At 39.6% G+C, this 24,747-nt stretch overlaps 1 protein-coding gene across 1 annotated transcript in view; it reads left to right on the top strand.

The window, feature by feature from the left end:
* The window catches only part of LOC122806555 (acetylcholine receptor subunit gamma-like), a 645,882-nt gene that overhangs the window by 293,994 nt on the left and 327,141 nt on the right, over window positions 1-24,747 (top strand). Inside the window, exons 4-6 of the mRNA XM_044077085.1 lie at window positions 1,255-1,364; window positions 2,309-2,464; window positions 4,985-5,088. Coding sequence (XP_043933020.1) covers window positions 1,255-1,364; window positions 2,309-2,464; window positions 4,985-5,088 — 370 coding nt within the window. The remainder of the gene's footprint in view (window positions 1-1,254; window positions 1,365-2,308; window positions 2,465-4,984; window positions 5,089-24,747) is intronic.

The raw sequence follows: 24,747 nt of genomic DNA, 5'->3' as shown, positions 1-24,747 counted from the left end.
ACTAACAAAAAACAGAGTGCAAAGGATTCATTCAGATAAAATCACTTTAGCTAGCTGACCTAGGAGACTATCTTTCCAATGCCTTCCCTGTGCGAAGAATAGAGTCAAGTAGTTTATTCAATTAAGTATGTAGATGGAGACGTGTTCTTGTTCTCAACAAGGCATCATTATTCTTCCCACAGTGAGGGCATCAAAAAGACAGTCTCTTAGATCTGCTAACTAAAGTGATTCTATCTCAACTAATCCCTTGTACTCTGTTGTTTGTTCATAAAAGAAATGGAAAGGTAACAATATAGTGTTGCATGCAGTGCAGAAGATGACACCAGCAAGAGAGACTCCACGGTTATAGCCTACCTAATTTGTCCAGTCACTCATATCTCCCCCATCTATGTAACTGCTGGAAAAGTACAGGAACCTTGCTAACTTTGTGCTTCTCCCTCACACAGACATATGCCTATCTGCACCATTAATTACATATCAGATGCTATTAATTTAAGTGACTTTTAGACAAAAATAGATGATGGCTGCTGATGAGACTAGGACTTGGTTATAAATGGAAAACAACATCATTACATTGCTGAAGCTGCAATTTTTTTTCTGATTATTCACCCTTTTCAAAGATGTTGCAAATAGTGATTACTAGGTGAAGTCCTTAAATGTAGTATATGCATTCACATGTTGACATCCACAATGTCCAACACTCCCCAGTCATCACCAAGTGTACATACTAGATGGAATCCTCACTCACTTAATTACTCACCTACAGGTGCCATCTTTACTTATAAAGTCAACTGGAGAGTTAATAAGCACTACTAACAAAGCAGCGATGTTTATGAATGCCTTTGTTTTTTTTTTTCAGTTCTTAAGGTATTGCTGTGTCTCTTAAGAGAAAGATTGTGAGCCTAGGATGGATAAATGACTTTTTCAGCAGTGTTACAGTCTATGCACGTGGAGATAAGGGGAACCAAACCCACACCTATAGGATGTAATCAGTCATAGCTCTTTTACTTCATTAGTAGGTTTTTACCCTTGAAGTTCATTCCCTTTGATAAATAGCACTTGACTATGACAGTGTGTTTATACTATAAGCTGACCCTTCCAGTTTCTCAGTACAGTAATCTCTGAAAATTAGATGCCAAATTGGTTGGGAAAAATCTGTAAAAACAAACAAAATGAACTATAAAAGAAATGACTATACAAATAATGTTTTCAATAAATTTGTTTTGCTTTGTATTGTCACTTTTGTCATTACAGACGTGGGATGATACTCGTTTAGCTTGGGACCCATACAAATTTGGCAACATTACCGTGCTTCGTGTCCCCCATGACATGGTCTGGATTCCGGATATTGTGCTTGAGAACAAGTGAGTAGAATGACTTATTCTAATGACTTTTATGGTCTTAGTGTTCCACCAGAGCCTCACAGAGCTTAAAATCCTTCTTTATTTCTTCAGCATTTTTTTTATTTTTTGTTATTAAGTATGTCTCATCAGGAGAGTGTACTTGTTGTCAGAGACAATTAGAGTTACAAAAAACCACTGCTTGTTTCTAGAGTCTTCTTAATGGAAACCATAAAATAAAAGCAGATAACATATTTATGTAGCACAGGACTGGGTAGGGTCTTGAGGGATAGCTGAATTTGTGGGTTAAACAACTCAGACTGAGTGTCAGTGAGAGTTACACAACATGGGTAGGGGGTAACAGGTGAATAAACACAAAAGCATTAATAGTTACACAGCATGAGAAGGAGTAAGTAGTGTAGAAGGAGAAGGCTGAGAGAACAGCTGTGAGTATTAAACAGAAAGAATGGTGGATAACACAAGTCTAGACATCTTCGAGGAAGGGAGGCATTGAGGGTTGTGCAGCAAAGAAGGAATAAATCAGGATGACCGAGATTCTTGAGAATGACTTTGATGGTTACACAGCATCAGTTGGATAACACACCAGTTTTTGATAGCAACTGCTCTAAAGGTTATTGAGTGAGTAGCTCACCTGATGAAGCTGTTTCTTGAAAATGTTATTGCATTATTGTAAATGTGTATGGCAAAGAAGCCAATATACATTTATTAATGGAATCAAGTAGTAAGCTTCTCTTTTTATTTTCAAAGGTAATGTAACAGATGATGACTTCAGATACATATCTATATATATGCTTAAAAGGTACCAAATAGCAAAGAGCAAACCTCATACATCTAACTCACTATTTGATGTCACTGTCTATATGTTTTGTTTGTGTGATCTTGGTTACTCTTTCGCTAAATAGATGTTGTGATACATTATTAATTTTGTGCAATCTCAATTTCTTTAGCATTGACGGAAACTTTGAAGTTGCTTACTATGCAAACGTGTTAGTGTACAACAGTGGCTATATGTATTGGTTACCCCCTGCCATATTCAAGAGTGCCTGCCCCATAGAAGTGACATATTTCCCCTTTGACTGGCAGAACTGCTCCTTGATTTTCAGGTAAGACAAACATCTCTGTAGCAATTCAGTAATGCATGTATGACTTTTAAGTTGTTCGTACCAGCTGCTTTCAATTCAGCTGCAATCATACAATGAACAGACAAATCACGAAGAGCATAAATGAATGGAAAGGGAAGGGAAACAGTAAAAGGAAAAAGGCAGATTAAGATCTTTAATACTATTCATTTATTTTAGGAGGATGTAATTTGTTTGTTGTTTGCTATGATAAAAATTCCTCTGTCCTTTTCTCACCTCACACACTAGTGAACATATTTAATGGAGTACTTTGCACTCATATAAACTGGCTATCAAAGCTGTGCAAGGAATGCACCATAGACACAGATCTGCAAGGCTGAAATCATTTTAGCAGTACATCGTATTATATCAGCTTACAAGTCATGAGAAGGGGGACACAACGAGTCTTCATCGATGGGCAAGTTTATAAGGACAGCAGACTGATGGACATGTGTACAAAAAGCGCACTTGTTCAAAGTTGCCCCTTTGAATGACATAGGCATGTATGAGGGAAATCATCTCTCCCCAAGGTACAGCAACCTTGGAAATGATTATAGTACATAAAGTGGTGCAAGGGCAAAGCCCTCTGCATGCCCCAGAATAAAACAAAACAACTTTAGGTTTGAGTGAATGACAAAATGCAGTATATGCAGACATTATATATAAAGAGAATTTCATACTAGGCTTGAGGTAATAAAAGTAATAGATAAATGACATATGCAGAGTGACTGACTAAATACAATATAAATTTATTATATAAGGAGTGGAGATCATAGATCAAAAGATAATAACAATAGACTGATTATATTAACCATAGATTATTGTTAAATCATACATTAAATATTACGATGAGCACCTCACACAACTTTATTGTCTAGCTGTGGGACACCCTTTTGAATATTATGCTGATGTGTGCAGTGATTCCCACTCAGGAGCTATCCAGCATGGAGACTGATCACTAATGACTCCCCTGTAGAACAGTTCTGTAAACATCTGCCATTCCTCTGGATTAGATAGCCTGTTTGTAATGTTATGTAAAGGCTGAGATGTTTCTAGGCTGTCCTGCTACCAAACACAATTTCCTTCATTCTCTCCACACCTTGTCCTTTCCACCAGGGTATGTGTTCCTGCTTAAAAAAATTATATGTGGGCAGCCGTCTTATTTTGTGACTAGTATGGCTGTTGCTTGGCCCACCCTTGAGAACATTAGGCCTGAGGTCATGTTGTCTTTCAATAAACTCTTTCTCCCCAACCTGTTCCCTATCTAATTTGCTTTACAGTGATGTCTCTTCCAGTACCCCCCCTCTGCTTCTCCATTGTTATGCCTATTTGCCCCTGACTTCCTGTAATACCATTTCGTCTGACCTCCTTCCTCCTTTCTAGCTGAGTGCCCTTACCCATGTGCTTACATTACTGCCAGCCTATCACTGGCTGTGCCTCCTCTTCATTACTCATCATTACTGCCTGGCCTTGTCACTCTAATTTGACTTTCTTCACCCTGTCATCCCTTTTCTGGCTACCTGCTCATCTTCTCCTTTCTTGCTTCATGCTAGTGCATTGTCTGCCTGTTTCTCTCTCTGCAGTCCTCCTTATGTTACCCCACTTGCCTGTATTCCTCTAATTACCTCTTCCAATGTCCTCCTCTCTGTCCTTCATACCACTTTCCACTCCATGATGTGTCCTGTTTTTTCCTATTTTCCTGTTCTCCTTAGTTTTCAACTTTTTTCTGACTGGTTAGCCCAGTATTTCTAGCTCTCATATTCCTCCGAAGCTCTTCTATTCTCTTGCAGACCCACATCCTTTGCCACCCGGTGCTGTTTATAGGTTTATTCCCTGTCTCCTTATTCTACTTGAATTATCCTGTAATTCAAACATAAATAAAATACTGACAATTTCTTGGTCATAAGGTAGGAGAAGTTCATTTCAGGTTAAGAATACCCTCTGTTTGCTCAGCAGTCACATGGAGATGTTATGAAGGTGACACTTTGCTGAAACCTTTCTGGGAAGGGGACAGTTTTAGATCTATTTCCGCATTTTTCATGTGGCAGAATTCATATGTTCATAGCCAAAACTAGTAAAGACTATCAGCAAATTTCAGGCAGAATGATCACGACATGAAAAAACTGACCCAGAAGAGAAAAAAATCATGGAGTGACAATCTGCCTCTGGAGAAATAATCATTTATTAACATTATTGGGCATAGCAGCCTCTTGACATGGATGGTCTAGGCCACTGAGCACTAGTCTGGCTAATTGTCTTGAAGGTATGCCAGTGAAGACTGAGGGATATCAAAGCCAGTACTATAGGGTGACACTTGTTAGTAGCACATATACCCAGCCTTAACCTTCTGTACTACACTGTCAGCCCATTTCAAACTTGAATGTCTGTTTTCATTCACATAGTATTGCTGATTATAATGTAGCAAGGCCCAACATTTTTTTCTTGTATTTGTACATGTTGATCAGTGCTCTATAGCTGTATTTGTCTCTTTTTGTCTCTTGAAAGGTCAAAGACATACAGTGCTAATGAGATCAATCTAGAGCTTGCCATGAGTGATGAGGCAGAAGGGATAATCGAATGGGTGGATATTGATCCTGAAGCTTTCACTGGTGAGTAAACAATGAGAATAAGTCAGGCCTTCTGTATTCAACAGAAATCAGTTTAAAGGGAAATATTTTCTCAAATTCAACATGGAGGTTAAAACAGGCAATAGAACAAGATGAAATATGTGGTTATGCAGCAATATCTATTATAAGGAGTGTTTATAACAATGATTAAAATTTCTTTTAGTTTACCAAAACAAATGACATGGCTACATTAAAAATAATCTTATAATCTTTTTTATAAATACCTGTGTTTAACAGTTAAATGATACTGGAGAGTTAAAGTCGCACGGTGGTATGGTAGTAACCATTGCTCCCTTATTATGCTCTGACATTCAGTTCACTTCTTGACTAGTGTTCCACCTGTGTGAAGTTTACATGTTCTTCCCTTTATTCCTGTAATTAATTTCCCACTGCAGTGTTAGATTCCTTCCACAATCCAGTTAGGCTGACACAGTAATTGGAATTACTACACTCATATCTCTGTATGTGTGAGAGTGTGTGTGTGTGTGTGTGTGTATGTGTGTGTGTGTGTGTGTGTGTGTGTGTGTGTGTGTGTGTGTGTGTGTGTGTGTGTGTGTGACTGCAACTGTTTAAGCATATGTGCCCTACAACAGGCTGACATTCCATTTTGTGCTGGATCCTACCTCATGCCTGTTGCTTGTGGTGATGGATTGTTGACCCCCATGACATTGAACTGGGTAAAAGTGACTACAGATAATGGATGGACTGAAATGTAGACTGTATTCATGGTTTTCCACTGCATTAGCTGTGTTCAAAACAAATTGTATGTCTCCATTCATATGACATTTTCTCTTCCTTCTTACCTTCATTTGGCATGCATTCTATATATTTCACCTGTGTACACAGTTAGTATTATCTGCAGCACTCCTTTATAATTGCTACTTTGACATAACATCGATGTATAATAGTACAGGAAATGGGGCACTGGTGGGGATGAGCTTTAAAATTCTAACTGCTGAAACCGTCAATAACAACATTTCGATCAAAGTATCTTTAAAGCTTGCCAACTCCATGGCATAGAAAGATAAAAATGTTGCTATACTGCTGGTGACTTGAGTTTGACCAACTTCTCAGATGCTTGTAGGAGCTGGCTAGGAAGGATGGGAGTGAATAATTATTTCCTACTTGTAAATCCAGGGGGAGGAAGTGGCCCTGGCTCACAACAAGGGTGATACCTAGCTAGAGCACATGGTATTATAAGTAGTCAACTCATCAAAGCCCATACTGTCATGGTGCTTAGCACTAGTAAAGCCAAAGGAAACCCAGCATGTACAGGCACACTCCCCCTGTGAGGAATGCTGGTTTGGGGAGAGCTTTCAAGGGAGAGAGGATAGGCTGTATATCAAGATTGGCAAGCTGGCGTGCTCCCTACCACCTGACTCTCAACATGGAATGGAAGGGCTGATTGGACCTCCCTGGTGGGAATTTGTGGGCCTTAGTGCTCTCCTCAGGCATCTTGAAAGCTACTAATAAGTCTGTAAAATTCTGACAACTTTATACTCAACCACCAACTGTACACTAGGTTATGTTTGAACACTATTAAACTCCAAGGCAAAGTCATCTCAAGTAATACACATATTTGCAGCTCTGCCATTATTTATGTACCATGCTGTGAAAATACACTAATATTTTTTTTTCCATTTTAAACAACTTTCAACTAAAAATGTCCACACACAGCCAATAAAAAATATATATATATATACACTTCCATATTTGTGTCATAGTTTACAAATTACTTTAAAATTACAAGTAAAATGAAAATTATTGCTTTATAACCTTTGTGCTTGTAAAAAGCACTTACTGTTTATCATATTGTTTAGATCAGGAAGCTGGTCTGCATTTAACAAGATTTTCCATAAAGTTTCCTTACATTCTAAAATAACTTTGAAATCTCCACTAAAGATATCATTGTTAACTCGTTCTAATATGAAAAAGGAAAACTTTTTGAAACTGGGACATATTACAGAATGTCTTGCCAATGCATTAGACGTGTCTTTTTTACCTATAGCCAAAATGTGCTCATATATACATTTGTTCAACGCTCTAATGGTCTTACTTATATAAAAGTGTTCACATGAATTACACATAGCTGAATAAACCACATTAGTTGTATTACATGTGTAGTGTCCCTTGCCTGAAACAACTTTATTCATATGTTTAAATGCTACTGTTGACGTCCCAGTAATATATCTACATTGTTTGCATGTCCCACAAGGATAAGTGCCAAAATTAAAACTAGTTTCTCCCTCATTGTTTTTACATAATGCACCCTTCTCTAGAATAGTTTTGATATCGACAACCCTTTTGTAAGTAAAAATGGGCAAATCACCAATAGTCCTACTCAACTCAGAGTTACCCAACACTACTTTCCAATTATCCAGAATGATGTTTTTGATGTATGCCATTTCATTAGTGATGGGAATAGGAAAGGCCAAAGAATAATCATTTACTTTTGTGACTATTTCTAGTCTGTGATGAAACTGATCATCTGCTTGATTTAGAATAGGAAAGGCTTTATGTGATCTAAGACCAATGACCTCATTAATGATACCGTTTAACCAAGTTAAATTGTACACCCTTTGTACAAAAAAAACACTGAGTTTACGTGTTTCCCACTGGAAAATCTCGTCATTACTTGTCAAACGACTGAGTCTAAAGAACTGTCCCTTAACAATGCCACGCTTCATAAAATCTGGATGTAAACTATCATGGTGTAAATATTGGTTAACAAATGTGGACTTCCTGTAAATACTGCTTTTAAATTTTGAATTATCGTAATTGAAAGACAAATGTAAATCCAAAAAGTCAATGCTGTCACCAAAACTTCCCATGGTGAATTTAAAAAAAATCAGTAGAACAATTCAAATATTGTACAAAGGTCAAAACGGTTTCTAAATCCCCCTTCCATAAAAAAATCAGGTTGTCTATATAATGCCCATGAAATAAGATGTTTTCAGCTAAAGGGTGGGTGATAAGAAACCTAATCTCCCACATTGCCATCACTAAATTGGCAAAATATGGTGCTACCCTGGAACCCATTGCAATACCTGATGTTTGCTGAAAAAGTGTATTTTCAAACCTGAAGAAATTGTTTTCCAATACAAGTTCCATCAAGGTACAAATTGTACTGACAAGATTATTGTTAAAGTCAGTATGTTGACTTAAATAGTCTCTTAAAAATTCTATACCTATGGTTTTATCTATACATGTGTAAAGAGATACAACATCTAATGATACAAATTTGAAAGGCATTTCCACTTTGTCTAGTTGACTCAATGATTCTAAAAGATGCCATGAATCTCTCAAATAAAATTTTGAGTTTTGCACAAAGGGATTCAAATGTTTGTCCAGCCATATGGAAATAGATTCAGTCTTTGAAAAACTGGCAGACTATAGGTCTAAAAGGAGGATCTTTCCTGTTTTTATGTACCTTGGGAATACCAAATAGTGTCGCCAGTTTAGGATGTTCAACTAACAAAAAATTGTAGACAGAATAATCTAAATTCCCCTGGCTGAATAAATCAAACAAACAGGTGTCAAGTCTTAGAAAACGTTGTGTGATGCAGTCTGCTGTAACCCTCTTGTAGGAAGTGCCATCATTCAAAAGGGCTTTTAATGTTGCACTATTATCTGTAGACCTCATTACTACAATAGTGCCACCCTTGTCAGCTTCCATAATACACCAACCTTTGTTTGTTGCCAAATCATCCAACGCTAACTTTTCAGTAAGTGGGAGATTCAATGTACTGTCCTGAATTGCCCTTAACTTTCTAAAATCTTGTTCACATAGCTTTCCAAAAACCATGAGTGTGGAATTTAATAAAGGATTGTATGTACTTTTTTCTTAACTTCAAATTCTTGAAATTCAGGTCTAACAACTCCTTCAAAAATATACTTTAGGTTAAGTTTCCTTAAATATAACTTCAAATCTACTATTAATCTAGATATATTCACTGTGTTGGATAGAATAAAGGCAAAACCCTTTTTAAGTACAGAAATCATATAATCAGACATAACATCGCCAGTCAAATTGTGCACATTAATAGAAAAATCTAGTTCTTCTTGCGCCCCTTGCCCTTTCCTTTGCTCCTTGTTTGGACCTTCCCGGACCATCTTGGAGTCTTTTTGTTGCCTGTCTTGTCCAGTAAAAAAGGACCAGATTTGTTGACAACAGAAACCGCCTGTGCAAACGAAGTAGAGGCTGTAACATTATCAGTGTGAATGCCTCCACTGTTTCCATTGTCAATAACAGGACACACCACTAAACCAGTACTATTAGTGGCTATACCCAAATTGTTAGCTTGCAACACGTTGGTACCACTAGGGCTTGAAATGCCCTTGTTGTCCTTAAATATTTTCACTGGGTAGGCCACATTGGAGGAATAAGCAGCAAGGTCTCTCTTGAGCTTCCCCTGCTTTCTTAAAATAACTGAAGCTCTATGTCTCTCCAGTTTAGCTGTGATCCCAAAATATAAGGACGACAAAGACCCAGAAGCTTCGGAGACCCTGATTTTGTTGTCAAAAGTCTCTGTTTGCTTTCTAAGAACAACCAATTCAGTCTTGTAATGTTCAATCAACATATTCATGTAGGTGAGTCCTGTACCATTAAAAAGTTCAACTAACCGAGTGTAAAGCCTGTCCCCTTGTGTGACACAATTGGGGAATTTATACACTCTCAGACCAAAGGGTACACATTTTAAATTTATATTTTCTTCTAAATAAAATATTTCCAACTGTAGCAATACTATTTTGGTACACATTCTTTCCAAATGGAAAATATCATTTTTGCAGTTAGTAAATTCATCCGGACTAGATGGAACAGCAATGTCACTTGACTAGCCCCTGTCCCTTTGTTTATAGAGTGAAATGTATTACTAGTCTCCTTGAAAACACTCTCGGTGATGCCATCTGAACCAGGTAAACTATTTAATCCAGTCCTATTAGCTGTAGAAAAGGAATTGCAGTTCGTCAATGCCACTGAAGACACCATACTCAGAACAACGCCCACGTTGGCTGAGACATCATCTCGCTTGCTTCCTGGGTTAACGTTTAAAAAATTTGAAACATTCCTGTTCCCCAACTGATGAGCCAGAGCCTCGCGAATAGCCTCTGAGATTGTATTTGTAATCAGTTCACTGAAACTCGTCCCCTACTCAGGAACAGAATGGGTGCGAAGGTTGAGCAAAGTATCTTGACTTGAATCTTCTCCTGCCATTACCGAACAGCACAAAACTTAAAATGTCCACACACACAACGAAGAAAACAAATAAACCAACTGTCAGTAGGTAGGAGAACACAAATGCCGCAACCCTCTTAGCGCTTTCGTCCAATTTAATAACATTGAACTTCATCAGAAACAACACCCATATTAATTACATAATTTAAATAGCTAACAAACATATCACATGTTACTAAATCAGCCAATAAAAAAATATATATACACTTTCATATTTGTGTCATAGTTTACAAATTACTTTAAAATGACAAGTAAAATTAAAATTATTGCTTTATAACCTTTGTGCTTGTAAAAAGCACTTAATGTTTATCATATCGTTTAGTCCAGGAACTTACAAAAGGGTTGTCAATATCAAAACTATTCTAGAGAAGGGTGCATTATGTAAAAACAATGAGGGAGAAACTAGTTTTAATTTTGGCATTTTTCCTTGTGGGACATGCAAACAATGTAGATATATTACTAGGACTTCAACAGTAGTATTTAAACATATGAATAAAGTTGTTTCAGGCAAGGGAAACTACACATGTAAGACAACTAATGTGGTTTATTCAGCTATGTGTAATTCATGTGAGCACTTTTATATAGGTAAGACCATTAGAGCATTGAACAAACATATATATGAGCACATTTTGGCTATACATAAAAAAGACACGTCTAATGCGTTGGCAAGACATTCTGTAATATGTCCCAGTTTCAAAAAGTTTTTCTTTTTAATATTAGAACGAGTTAACAATGATATCTTTAGTGGAGATTTCAAAGTTATTTTAGAATGTAAGGAAACTTTATGGCAAATCTTGTTAAATGCAGACCAGCTTCCTGGACTAAATGATATGATAAACATTAAGTGCTTTTTGCAAGCTTGACTGAGCAAACGTCCGAATCCATAAAAACCGGACACACTTTAACGAAAGCGCTTTTATCGAAAAAGTGCTTTCGTTAAAGCGTGTAACAAAGATAAAAACACTACATTTACATTTTAGCAGGGGGGCTTCGTCCAGCTGGACACCCCATGTGGGGGCAGTGCCTACCGCACCCTCCCACTTTAATATTCTCCCTCTGAGACTGCACTACAGTGGAGAAAAGGGAAATTTCCCTTACCTGCACCGTAGAACAACCTCGGCAACAGTCATACATACACGAAAGTGCTTCTTCTGTGAAAAGCACTTTCGTGTAAGTATGCCTGGCCATTTGGATTTTGGTCGTTTGCTCAGTCGAGCAAACGTCCTAGATCCATATATATATATATATATATATATATATATATATATATATATATATAAATAATATGTGTGTTCTCGGGTTTATCTGAATTGAGTAGATCCAGTTGTTGGAGACAGTATAGGCTGGATAATATATCAAAAATAGTAGTGTGAGTGATTTAAAGTTTAAAAAAAGACTCCAACAGATGAAAGAAATTTAAAAAAGTAGAAAAATGTCTTCACATAAACAGTAAAGACATAAAGTTTATCTTTAGACTGGATTTTATGCCATTTACATTTTAGAACTTTATATTGCATTCTAGCAAACTAACCAAAACAATTAACATGAAAAAACAGCAGCACTAACTGCATGTTAAAACTCTCCACAATAAATAAATAAACTGAATTCTCTGACCAAACATTTGACTGGCATGACTGGCGAATTAAAACAAGCAAGAAAAAAATGTACTTTATGCACAAACTGTAAACGTTTCCTCAAAGAAATAATGAATTTATTGTAAAACAGCTGACCATCACTAGGCTCAATGGTTCAGCTTTGAAACACAGCAAACAAGTTGTGACAAGAACCCTATTTCACAAATTATTGTGGGTAAGAGGGGGGACTAAGTACTCATGGATTTGAAACACTGACATGTTGAATGCTTAACTGTAAGTTCTACTGCCGTGAAGGTAGAATCTGCCTGCTCTTTTGTAATGTTATAGGTTCATAGGTTCATAGGTGGTTACTTGACTAGTGGTCTTAGAGCCTTTTACAAGCCTAGCCATGTTAATCCCAACTGTCTCCATTTGTTCTTTTTTGGGTAGTTTGCAGAAAGAATTTATGAACAGATCAGGTCTGTGATCAACACCAGGCACCCCCATCCACGGGGGACATGGGTGCCACCCCAGGGGCGAATTTGCAGTCTCCCATCCAGTTATCTAGGTTGTGTTTGAATAGGGTCAGTGAGGAGCTCTGTTTTACATGAATAGAGAGGCTATTCCAGAGCAGCGTCAGTCTCTGGAGACATATCTATTAATGTCATAAGCTAGGTTGATATCCATAGAACAAGTGACTTTTGAGCCATTTGACTTGTGGATGTGCAGCATTTCCATTAGGGCAGCGTTTAAGATTGCCCTATAGGCCAGGCACAAGTCACCTCTCAGCAGCCTATAAGACACAGAGTAAAGTGGCAGGGCTTTCAGCCTGTCCCCATAGGTCATGGTTTGGAGTCCCTGTATTTTCTTAGTGAGAAATCTCTGAGGTGTCTGCACCTGCTGCAAGTATCTGGTGAGGTACATGCAAAACAGTACATTATGCTCTATTAGTGGTCTGACGAAGGTCAAGTGAGGTGCAGTTATAACATCCATTGACCTGGATGCTATGCCCTTGCTTATGATGTGCACTACATAGAAGGTTTTCCTTACCACTATGGAAACTTGGTGGTCAAAGTTCAGATTGCTATTAACCTGTGTTTCCAAGTCTCGCACCACTGGGTAGGAACTCAGAGGGGTGCTGTCAATATTGTAATTTCTAGGGAATTTTGTTTTGCCAAAGGGAATAATAATAATGCAATTTTTTTTTTGCATTTAGTTTTAGACTGTGGCTTTGGCACCAATCATTTCTTTGTGTTAGCCATTCCTGTAATATGTTGACATCTTCGGAGGACCCAGTGATTGCTCCCAGTCTACAATCACCAGCAAACTTGGTGAGCCAGAGGCCGTCTACTTTGGCTTGCACTTCTGAGAAATAGATGCCAAAGAGTAATTGGCCCAGCAGAGACCCCTGTGGTATTCCGTTGGTGATGATGGTTCTACTAGTGGAGGTGGAGTCACCAATTTTGACAAAGTGTGTTCTGTTCATGAGCCAATTGGCTACTCATCTAGTAATGTAAGGGTTAATCCCCATTTGGGAGAGTTTCACAATGATAGCAGAGTGGATAATTATGTTGAAAGCCTTGACAAGGTCAAGATAGGCTGTGTGCTCTGTCCATGGCTTTACTGACTTTCTCAAAGAAGTCTACCAGGTTTAATAAGCATGATCTACCCTAATAAGGATGATCTAACCTTACCAAAGCCAAACTGGGTTGGGTCGAGCGTTTGGAGGTTATTGTGAGTACAAAACTTTCATTTATCCATATGCCTAGCTGTCCAACCTTATAACACTGGGGTAGAATAAATTAGTTGTGGTGGCTGGGGAGTGGGGTAGTTGGAGCTCACCCCTTTCAGAAATAGTGTGTTTTGATATGTATTGTTGCATTTGAATAGCAAACTGCGAATGTACAACAAGGATATAGGGAATCTCCAAACTCTATATCCCATGCAATTTGATTTTGTGAAAGGTAGATCATGCCTGCTCAACCTGGTTGATGTCTTTGAGTCAGTCACCAGAGCTGTGGATGAGGGCAAGGCAGTTCATACAGCCCACCTCAATTTGGCCAAGGCCTTTGATACCATTCCCTACTCAGGAATTATTGATAAACTCACCATACTAGGCAGCAACCCCTATATCACTAGGTGGTTTGCAAATTGGCTCACAGATAGAACCCACAGTGTGAAAGTAGCGGACTCCAAGTCAGACTGGTGACCAGTCACAAGTGGAGTCCCATAGGGATCGGTCCTTGGTCCTCTCTTGTTTGGCATCTATATCTCAGAAGTCCAGGCCAACATGGAGGGACTCTGGCTAACCAAGTTCCTAGACAACTGCAAGCTGGAAGCTATTATTAACTCCCCAAGTGATGTAGACATCCTACAGAAAGGCCTCACTGAAACCAGTGATTGGTGTCAAAACCACGGCCTTAAGCTTAATGCCAAAAAAATGCGTCATCATCCCCTTTGGGAAAAACTCAGTTCCCACTAATTACCACATTGATGGGAGCCCACTGAACACTGAAGGTGTTATAAGAGATCTGGGGGCACAGGTTGACAGCAACCTCTCCTTCAACCACCACATTGCTACTGTGGTCATCTCATTATGTGGCACATCTCATTACCAAGGGTTTTGCATCCAGGAAGAAAGAGGTCATCATCTGTCTCTACTCTTTCCTCATTAAGTCAATCATCGAGTATAATGCTCCTTTTGGCATGTACCTCACTAGACACATGCAATAACTGGAAAGGCCACAAAAGTATCTCACAAAGAGGATCCTAGGCCTTAAACACATGTCCTACATGGACAGACTCAAAAAAACTCCAGCTATTCTGTTTCATATCATCTACTAACAGGCGATCTCTGCTTGACTTACAAAGCCATGTCTGATCCAGCTCTGTTAGAAATTCTACATCTAAATAAATCCCAATCCCTCCACACCACACGCTCCAGAGAATTCAACCTCATTACCACAATCAACAGAACATGCTGGAGGGACAGGTTCATAACCTGGATCTATATTACCAGAAAAAAACTTCTTTTGAGTGAATACCAAAACACTGACACAAATTGTGCGAACCGCAAGAATACCGAATGCACTAAACCATGAAATTTTAAATCTTGAACTGTCCCCCCACCACCCGCTACATACTACCTACCCAAACAAAATAAATAAACCACATACATACACTAACCAAACCCTACTTCTAACCCTAAAGTAAAGCACCAAAACCCTACTTCTAACCCTACACTAAACCCCACATACACAACTTTCTATGCACTATCCTTAACCCCTCCCACACCCTAAGGTCTGTAACTACCGCACACTTCCCCTATGAAAATATAAACAAACAAAATAAATAATCCACATACATACATTTACCAAAACCCTACTCCTAACCCTACACTAAATCTTACATACATGAACTATCTATGCACTTACCTTAACCCGCACCCTAACCCTAAGGTCCGTAACTATCGCACACTTACATTATGGAGCTATACCACAGATGGGCCAACCATGGTAATTTGACATTTCCAAATTTGCGGTTTTGGAGATTCGCTGTAATGCCAGTTCGTGCAATACATGTCGACGTTTACAGATTCGCTTAAATGGACTTTCGCTCTCATAATAGGGAACCCATAACCCAGGGACTGCCCATGCTCTGGAACAGACTTCCCATACATGTCAAGCAGAGCACCTCACTGGCCCTCTTCAAGAGAAATCTTGATGGGTGGATCGGAAATAGAAAGTTCACCCCGGGGATCACCCAGTGGCTCTACTTGATAGAAGCACTGGGAACTAAAGTTGGGTGGCATGATGCCAGGTCACTTCTATGGGCTAGGCTTCTAAAGGCTCTATGGCCATTAGCCTAGTACACACTTATGAATCTATGAACATTGTGCCCTGCTCTGGGCTTGACAGTCTTACATTGTGTGACATTGTGAAGTATTGCCAGCTGTACCAGGAGAAGTAAGACAGTGTATGTGTGACATATGCAAAGTTTTGTAAATAATATTGTGTCATTTGACTGTCACATTGATTTGTGCATATGCTTGTATTGAAAATATATGTGTAACAGTTGCTTATATCAAAAATGCTGCAACAGAATCTTAACAGAGTTCTGAATGTGTATTGTGCCAAAGTCTGGTGACTAGATGTGATGTCATTCTATAACCAGCTGATGGACGGATCTCTGGCAGCAGCAGTTTGTTTTTGTTTTTCTTTGGAACCTGATATAAAAGATCTATGTCAGTTATCACAATTCAGTTGTTAGTTGTTGTTGAGTCAGTTCAGTCAGTGTGTAGTATCTCATCTTGCCTTGTGGAAGTAAGCATCTCAGCAGTACATCTTGTCCTGCGATATTAAGTGAGTTAACTAAGGACAGTTTCTCTTCTGTTTAGTTAGGAAAAGTACAGTGAGATTAGTTTATGATTATTTCTTTTTCTGCATCTGTGAAATTCTAGCCAACTGTATTATGTTTATATTTCCTGTGAATGAAAACTCTGATGTTTATTGCAACTAAATATTAAGTATTCTCCTGTTTTCTATTGTATTATCCATTATTAAATATTTTTATACCTTTTCATTGTGGCTGGTCTTTTACATAATATTTTTAACATCTTGAGAGTATTTATTTTATTTTTGTATTTATTGTATTTTTATTTTTTTTATTTTTAGTGCTTATTTTAATGATACTGTGTCCACTCTAATAAAACTTGATGCTTTGGTCACACTCTACTAATTATATCAGTATTAATTTGACACAGTATAATTGGTTACACTTTGAAAGATCCTCAGAGTATTTGAATGATGGCAGCAATTTACCCTGTAATCTGGAAAGAGGGGGCATAATTGGTGAATCTGCGTCAGCCTTTCCCAGATGTGTGTGTGTGTGTGTGTGTGTGTGTGTGTGTGTGTGTGTGTGTGTGTGTGTGTGTGTGTGTGTGTGTGTGTGTGTGTGTGTGTGTGTGTGTGTGTGTGTGTGTGTGTGTGTGTGTGTGTGTGTGTGTGTGTGTGTGTGTGTGTGTGTGTGAATAATCAGATATTCATGTGTGTGTGTCAGATACTTGAAACTGGGACACAGTGCTCCAAGGTGAGTCTTGTTTGGGATATGGAGAGACAGAGTCCAGTCCCAGTGGAGCATGTTCCCTGTGTGCTCTTGGAGGAAATTGTGATTGATGCAGAGAGCTGCATTTGAAATACTGTGTAAATCCATTCCAGTGTTTTAGTGACCACCTCTTACCCGTGTCAGTATTGAGGTTGGAGGCTCCCTGATTCCTGGCCCGGGATAAAGAGGGGCCATCACATATTGGTGACAGAGCAGTGGGATATTAACTGAACTTCAGTAGCCTGTAAGCAGTTGTCACTGAGGTGTGTGAGTGTGTACCTTTAACAGCCACAAGGTAAACATTCAGTTTCAATTTCACAACAGTTTTATTTATTCTTATTAGTTAGTTTAGACAGTGAAAGCAGGCAAAGATGTCAGCAGAGGATTATAGCAAGCTGACAAAGAATCAGTTACCCAAGACATGGGAAGCCAAAGGACTGGTGCATGACATCATGACTAAAGAGAATATGATTTCAGCTTTAATCACAGCTGCAGCATGGTCCAGCAACCAGGGAGATAGCCAGTCCAGTGATGGGGATGTACAGCCTTCAGATAAAGGACAGTTCACTTTTCCCTCAGAGGACTTAAAAAATCCATTTGGAGTTAAGGAGGCTTGAACTGGAGACATAAAAGAGACTGCAACATTTGGAGACTGAAGAAAAGGAGAAACAGTGTCAGTATGAACTGGAGGGCAAATGCTTGGAGGCTGAAGAGAAACTGCAATGTTTGGAGGCTGAAGAAAGGGAGAAGTAGTGTCAACATGAAAAGGAGATACTGACTCTGCGACAGGGCCATGGAGGCAATGGAGAAGTGACTAACCAAACCCCATAAGCAATAAAGGTCAGTAAATGTCTTCCACAATTTAAAAATTATACTGATTTTGATAGTTTTATTCATAAATTTGAAAGGGTATTTAATCAGTATAATGTTGACTAAGTGCTCTTGGTACAGTTCCTGACCCCTTTATTCCATGGTAAAACTGTAACTGCTGTTTCTAAATTGTTTGATACTGATTGTTTAAACTATGCTAGAGTAAAGCAATGTTTGCTATAGACTGTTTTAAGTTAACACCTCAAGTGTACAGTAAAAAGTTTCGTGAGCACAGACGTAAGGCAGATGAAAGTGCATGTGATTATATTGCTGAATTAAGCATTTACTTTCATAGATGGGTGAATGGGTGTCAGGTCACCGCTTTTGAAAGGCTGGCAGACCTTTTGGTGAGGGAACAAGCCCTTAGCACTTTGCCCAAGGACATGAGAATCTGGTTGGCAAACCAAGAATGTAACTTTGCAGATGAGCTGGGAAGAAAAGAGGATCTCTACTTAGCAAGCAGGACATCACTGCACAAGAAGGGGATACACAGTGCTGCACATGGCTATAAGGGAACCCATGATGGGCAGCCTAAATCACCTCAACATAGTCTACCAGTAGCAGGGGAATCCACTAGTTCAGGTACACAGCCAGGATCAATGGTTAAATGTTTTAAATGTAACCAGAGGGGCCATGTAGCATACAAATGTCCACTGAAGCAAGGTGGAGAACAAAAGGTGAGGAGCCAGTAAGTGGGAATAACTGTCCGCCAGTGGTAAGTTCTCTGGAGACAACAGAGGTGCAAAACTGTCATTGGAATTTGTATCCTATCTTAGTGGATGGAAGACAGGCCACTGCTAAGAGAGACACAACCTCTGACATAACCATTGTGAAGCATACAGTAGTAAAGAACAGCAGTATTTGCTTGGGCAGTCCATACTAGCTAGAGCTTTAGGAGGGACCCCTTTCCAAATACCTTTGGCCAGGGTTCACCTTGACAGGGAGGGTAGAAAAGGAAACAAGCAGGTAGATGTATTTGAGGATATCGCTATACATGTCTTAACAGGGAATGATGTTGATAATGTACTACCTTGTGCACATGCAGTTACATGCAGCCAAGATTGGAGACAGGCAGGTAGGTTTAGTAGCCTGGAGGGGACCCGGACAGACCCCATGCCTGAAGCTGGGCCTAGTGATGTGGTTATTTCAGGGAGGGAGCTATCTAGTAGCAGTGAGATTGAAAGTGAACCACAGCTGCTTCTAGGTACTGATGTTCCCACTGACGTGGTGAATGCAAGGAAAGAGTTGAGTGGTATTATCCAGGCTGACAGGGAGGAATCATTGTCAGAAGATACTAGGCTTCCTGTGGAAGGACAGCTGGGAAGAGTCACAAAAGTAAAGCTGAGACAGGCACAGCTTTTGGACCCTACTTTACGAGGCTTGAGGGAGGTGGCTAAGGAGGAACCTGATGTTCAAGGAAAGTGGAGTCTGTATACTGGAACCAAAGGGCTATTGTACAGAGAGTGGACACCTTAGGGAGAGCTAGAGGGAGAGGTAATACAGCAGTTGGTAGTGCCCAACGCCTACCATCTAGCACTTCTAGCCATAGCCCGTGACATTCCTTTTGCATGTCATATGGGTAGAAAATGTACCAAGAGTCGTATTATGCAGAATTTTTATTGCCTGAGATTGCAAGGGATGTAACAGGATACAGCAGGACCTGTGAGCAGTGCCAAAGGGTAGGCAACGCAAGAGACAAGAACAAAGCTAGCCATTTCAGAGGTAGCTATGGATATTGTGGGGCCTCTGAGTACCCAAGTTCCACAGGGAAGAAGTATATCCTGGTGGTAGTAGCTTATGCCACCAGATACCTTGAGGCAGTAGTTCTGTCCTCCATTGAGGCAGAGAAGGTGGCAAATGCTTTGTTAGAGATTTTCAGAAGGGTAGGTTTCCCAAGAAAGATTCTGACTGACACAGGTGCCAATTTTATGTCAGACCTGCTGGCTTGTCTGTGGAAGCATTGTGGGGTGAAGCACTAACCCTACCATCCTCAGATCAATGGTCTTGTGGAGAGGTTAAACTCTACACTAAAGACCATGCTACTGGCATTTACAGAGCTGTTTAACAGAGAGTGGGTCAAATATTTACCCATTTACTGTTTGCCTGCAGAGAGGTACCCCAGGAATTAACAGGTTTTTCACCCTTTGAGTTGCAGTATGAGCATGGGGTGACAGGGCCTTTACACTAAATTTGTGATGAGTAGGAGGGTGAGTGTGAATCCTACAAGGAATCTGTTGTGGCATATGTCCTAAATCTCAGTACAAGGCTTAGGGAGATCATGGGTTTGGCCCAGGATTACCTGGCAGCAACCCAACAGCAGAAAAAGGTCTGGTATGACAGGAATCCTCAAGCCTGAGAGTATGTTGTGAGACAGCAGCTTATGGTGCTCATTCCTGCCAGACACAATAAGCTGCAGGCAGCTTTGGAGGGACCCTTTGAAGTGGTAAGGCAGGTCAGTATTGTTAATTACATGGTAAACCTGATAGGCAGGAGGCAGGGGCACAAATTGTATTATGTTAACATAATGAAGCTTCAGCATCTCAGGGAGGTCCTGGGCACACTGCAAAGGTCAGGGTTGACCATTAAACCCAGTAAGTGGCAGGTGTGTGGCAGAGGTCTCCTACTTGGGACATAGAGTAGGGAGTGGTGAGATTATGCCAGAACCTGACAAAGTGGAAACTATTCAGGCATGCCCTGCCCTTGTTACCAAAGAATCAGGTGAGGGAATTCTTGGAGACAATTGGGTACTATAGAAAGTTTGTTCCCAATTATAGTACAATAGCAGCTTCTCTCACAGACCTGACAAGAAAAACAGCCCAGATAAGCTAGCATGGACCCCATCCTGTGAGCAGGCATTCCAAAGGCTTAAAGGTCTTTGAGAGGACCCCATGTGTTAGCCAGTCCACATTACAGCAATGCCAATTCAAACAGGTTCTCAAGACAGGATATAGGTCAATGTGTTCCAAGACAGGCCCATTTCTCTCAAGCAATGTTTTTTCAGGATCACTTGAAAAACTAGTCTGAGTCTTCAAAGGTAGAGAGAGATGTGACATTGTGAGGTATTGCCAGCTGTACCAGAAGTAAGATGGTGTATCTGTGGCATATGCCAGCATGGCTGGCTGAAGTTTTGTAAATAATGCTGTGTCATTTGACTGTCACATTGATTTGTACATATGCTTGTACTGAAATGTATGTGTAACAGTTGCTTATGTTAAAAATGCTGCAACAGAATCTTAACAGAGTTCTGAATGTGTATTGTGCCAGAGTCAGGTGACTAGATGTGATGTCATTCTATAACCAGCTGAAGAACAGAGCTCTGCCAGCAGCGTTGTTTTGTTTTTATTTGTTTTTGTTTTTCTTCGGAACCTGATATAAAAGATCTATGTCAGTTATCACATTTCAGTTGTTAGTTGTTGCTGAGTCAGTTCAGTCAGTGTGTAGTACCTCATCTTGCCTTGTGGAAGTACACATGCCAGCAGTACATTTTGCCTTGTGATATTGTGAGTTAACTAGGGGCAGTTTCTCTTCAGTTCAGTTAGGAAAAGTACAGTGAGATTAATTTAGTATTATTTCTTTTTCTGCATCTGTGAGATTCTATCCAACTGTGTTATTTTTATATTTCCTGTGACTAAAAACTCTGATGTTTATTGTAACTAAATATTATGTTTTCTCCTGTTTTTTTATTTTACTATCCATTATTAAATAGTTTTATACCTTTTCATCGTGGCTGGTCTTTTAGAGAATACTTTTAACATCTTGAGAGTTCTTGTGCATATTTTAGTGACACGGTGGTCACTCAGAAAAGCCTTGCTGCTTCAGTCACACTCTACCAATTATATCAGTATTAATTTAACACAGTATAATTAGTTACCCTTTGTAAGATAGAGTATTTGACTGGTGGCAGCAATATACCTTGTAGTCTTGAGAGAGGGGACACAGCTGGTGAATCTGTGTCAGGCTTTCCAAGGTGAGTCTTGTTTGGGATCTGGAGAGACAGAGAGTTCAGTCCCAGTGGAGCATGTTCCCTTTGTGATCTTGGGTGAAACTGTGCTTGATGCAGAGAACTGCATTTGAAATACTTTGTAAATCCATTCCTGCCTTTATTGTGACCACTTCTCACTGGTGTCAGTGGTGAGGACTGAGACTCTTTGATTACTGGCCTGGAGTAAAGAGGGGCCATCATACATTGTTTGAAGTGTTCTGCTTCTTTGTATTTTGAATGATTACCCTATAGTAAAACAACACAACAGGGACTTCATAAATGTTTAAGAAGGATAATATTCATGCTAATAGAAAAGGATACTAAATTACTTTTCCGGTTGACATCAAATTGTAACTTTTGTTTGTATGTGTGTAGTAAAATCCTCCAAAGCAAATGTCATGTCCAAAATGGCCACATCTACTAAAGACAATCACAAGGCTTTCTTTGCATATGTCCACAAACACAAGGGAAGCACCCAGATCTGCTCAGATCTGGTGGTAGGACACCACATACAGAAACACCATAGATATATCCAACCTGCTGGCAGACAGGTTCAGTGAAAACTTCACCCCCCCATCAGTAAATCAGGACATCCCCGGCACCTGCCCCTCCCCTTATCTCTAAGGAGCAAGTCATCAACGTCCTCTCAAAGGCAAAAACTACAGTCTCCATGGGACCAGATAACATCACAGGCTGCATCCTACATGAACTCAAACAGGAGCTTGCTGCACCATTAGTCACCCTATTCAACCAAAGCCTGAGTACTGGCTTCATCCCAGCTGAGTGGAGGACAGCCACTGTCATCCCTTTGCACAAAAGAGGAGCATCCACCGATCTAGGAAATTATAGATCCATCAGCCTAACTAGCATTATCTGCAAGGCCATGAAGCAGATTATCATGGACCTCATTAACAAGGACATTGGCAACCTCCAAACACTTGATCCCACACAGTTTGGTTTTATCAAGGGGAGGTCATGACTGCTAAATTTGGTTGACTTCTTTGAGACAGTCACCAAAGTCATGGACGAGGTAAGATGGTGCACACTGCCTACCCTGACCTGGCTAAAACCTTTGATACTATTCCTTACTCAGGTATAATATATAAACTCTGTCAACTAGGTGTCAATCTATATGTTACCAGATGGGTAGCAAACTGGCTCGCTGATAGAACCCACCTATTCAAAACAGGGGAAGCCACCTCAAGTAGTAGACCCATAACAAGCAGTGTACCCCAGGGATCGGTCCTTGGGGTCTCTGCTGTTTGGGATATACTTATCAGAGGTGCAGGCTAAATCTAGTGGGCTATGGCTGACCAAGTTTGCAGATATCTGTCATCAATTCCCCTACTGATGTGGATATCCTCCAAGAGGGTCTCAACCAAACAAATAATTGGTGCCAGAAACATGTCCTCAAGCTGAATGCCAGAAAATGCATCATCATCTCCTTTGGGGAGAGTGACACCCCTACAAATTATCTCATTAATAACATGTCCAAAGCACAAAATCAGTCGTGAGGGACTTGGGCACCCAGGTTGACAGCAAACTGATGTTTGACCACTATATTACCTCCATTGTATGGAAAGCTTTCTACATTGCCCACCTCATTAGTAAGGGTACTCATCCAGGGACAAGGTTGTCATAACATCCCTGTATTCTTCTCATATAAGACCCATTATTGAGTACAATGCCCATTTCGGCATGTATTTCACAAAGCACATGCAGCAGCTGGAGAGACCACAGAGGTTCCTCACCAGGTGATTCCAGGGCCTCAAACATCTACCCTACACAGATAGGCTAAAGGCCCTGTCCCTGTATTCAGTCTCCTACAGACTCCTCAGAGGTGACTTCTGTCTGGCATACAAAGGAATATCAGACCCCCCCTTCATGGGACTGCTGCATATCTGCAAGTCTAGCTCCACTCAAGTAACTTGCATGTGCGACCTCAACCTGGTCTATGACATCAACAGGAATTGTTGGCAGGACAGATATGTGTCCCAGAGACTCCCCCTTCTGTGGAATAGACTCCCACTCCACGTCAAGCAGAGTACCTCATTAACGCTTTTTAAGTGCAATCTGGATAACTGCATGTGGAACAGATTCTTGCTCCTTAGAGATTGGGATTCCACTATTGGGTGCTGACTCATCGGAACAATGGGCTAAATTCTTGGCTAGGCTTGTAAGGACCTCAGAGCCAATAGCCTAGTAACTTCCTATGATCCTATGATCCTATTTTATATATATATACATATATATATATATATATATATATATATATATATATATATATATATATATATGGCTTGCTATCGCAATCTGGAAAAGAACTTGTGCATTTAATCATGCCATCGAGATATAACTTTGAAAATAAAAATAATTTTATGTCCCAGTTCTCAACCATGTTAAAACCACGAGTTCGGTATGTGATGTTTTGAAAATGTGACAGTTGAACTTCATTTGCTGTCTGTTCACCGGTATTACAGATTTGCTAGGTTTAATTTCAATTTAAAAAAACTTTGAAACCATACATTCGATTTAACAGTACTCAAAGAACTGCATTTCTGGAATTTTATAGTAAAAAAAAAAAAAAATATATATATATATATAAATATATATACATATAGAGAGAGAGAGAGAGATAGAGAGATTTTATATAAATATATATATATATATATATATATATATATATATATATATATATAGATGGGTCACTGTCAGAATGTCGAAACACGGTTTATTGAAACCGTGTTTCAGCGGACACAATTTAGCGACAGTGCATTTTATCGAAAATGCACTTTCGCTAAATGGTGAGTGGGAAGTTAAAGTAAGCATGCAATTTGCATGCACCTTTAGTTGTAAATCAACATATAGTGTTGATT

This window comes from Protopterus annectens, chromosome 7.part0, assembly GCF_019279795.1.
Source record: "Protopterus annectens isolate FY-2018-M chromosome 7.part0, PAN1.0, whole genome shotgun sequence".
Classification (NCBI taxonomy): Eukaryota; Metazoa; Chordata; order Ceratodontiformes; family Protopteridae; genus Protopterus; species Protopterus annectens.
Note: the sequence above shows the minus strand (reverse complement) of the source record. Positions and strands in the feature narration are given on the sequence as shown.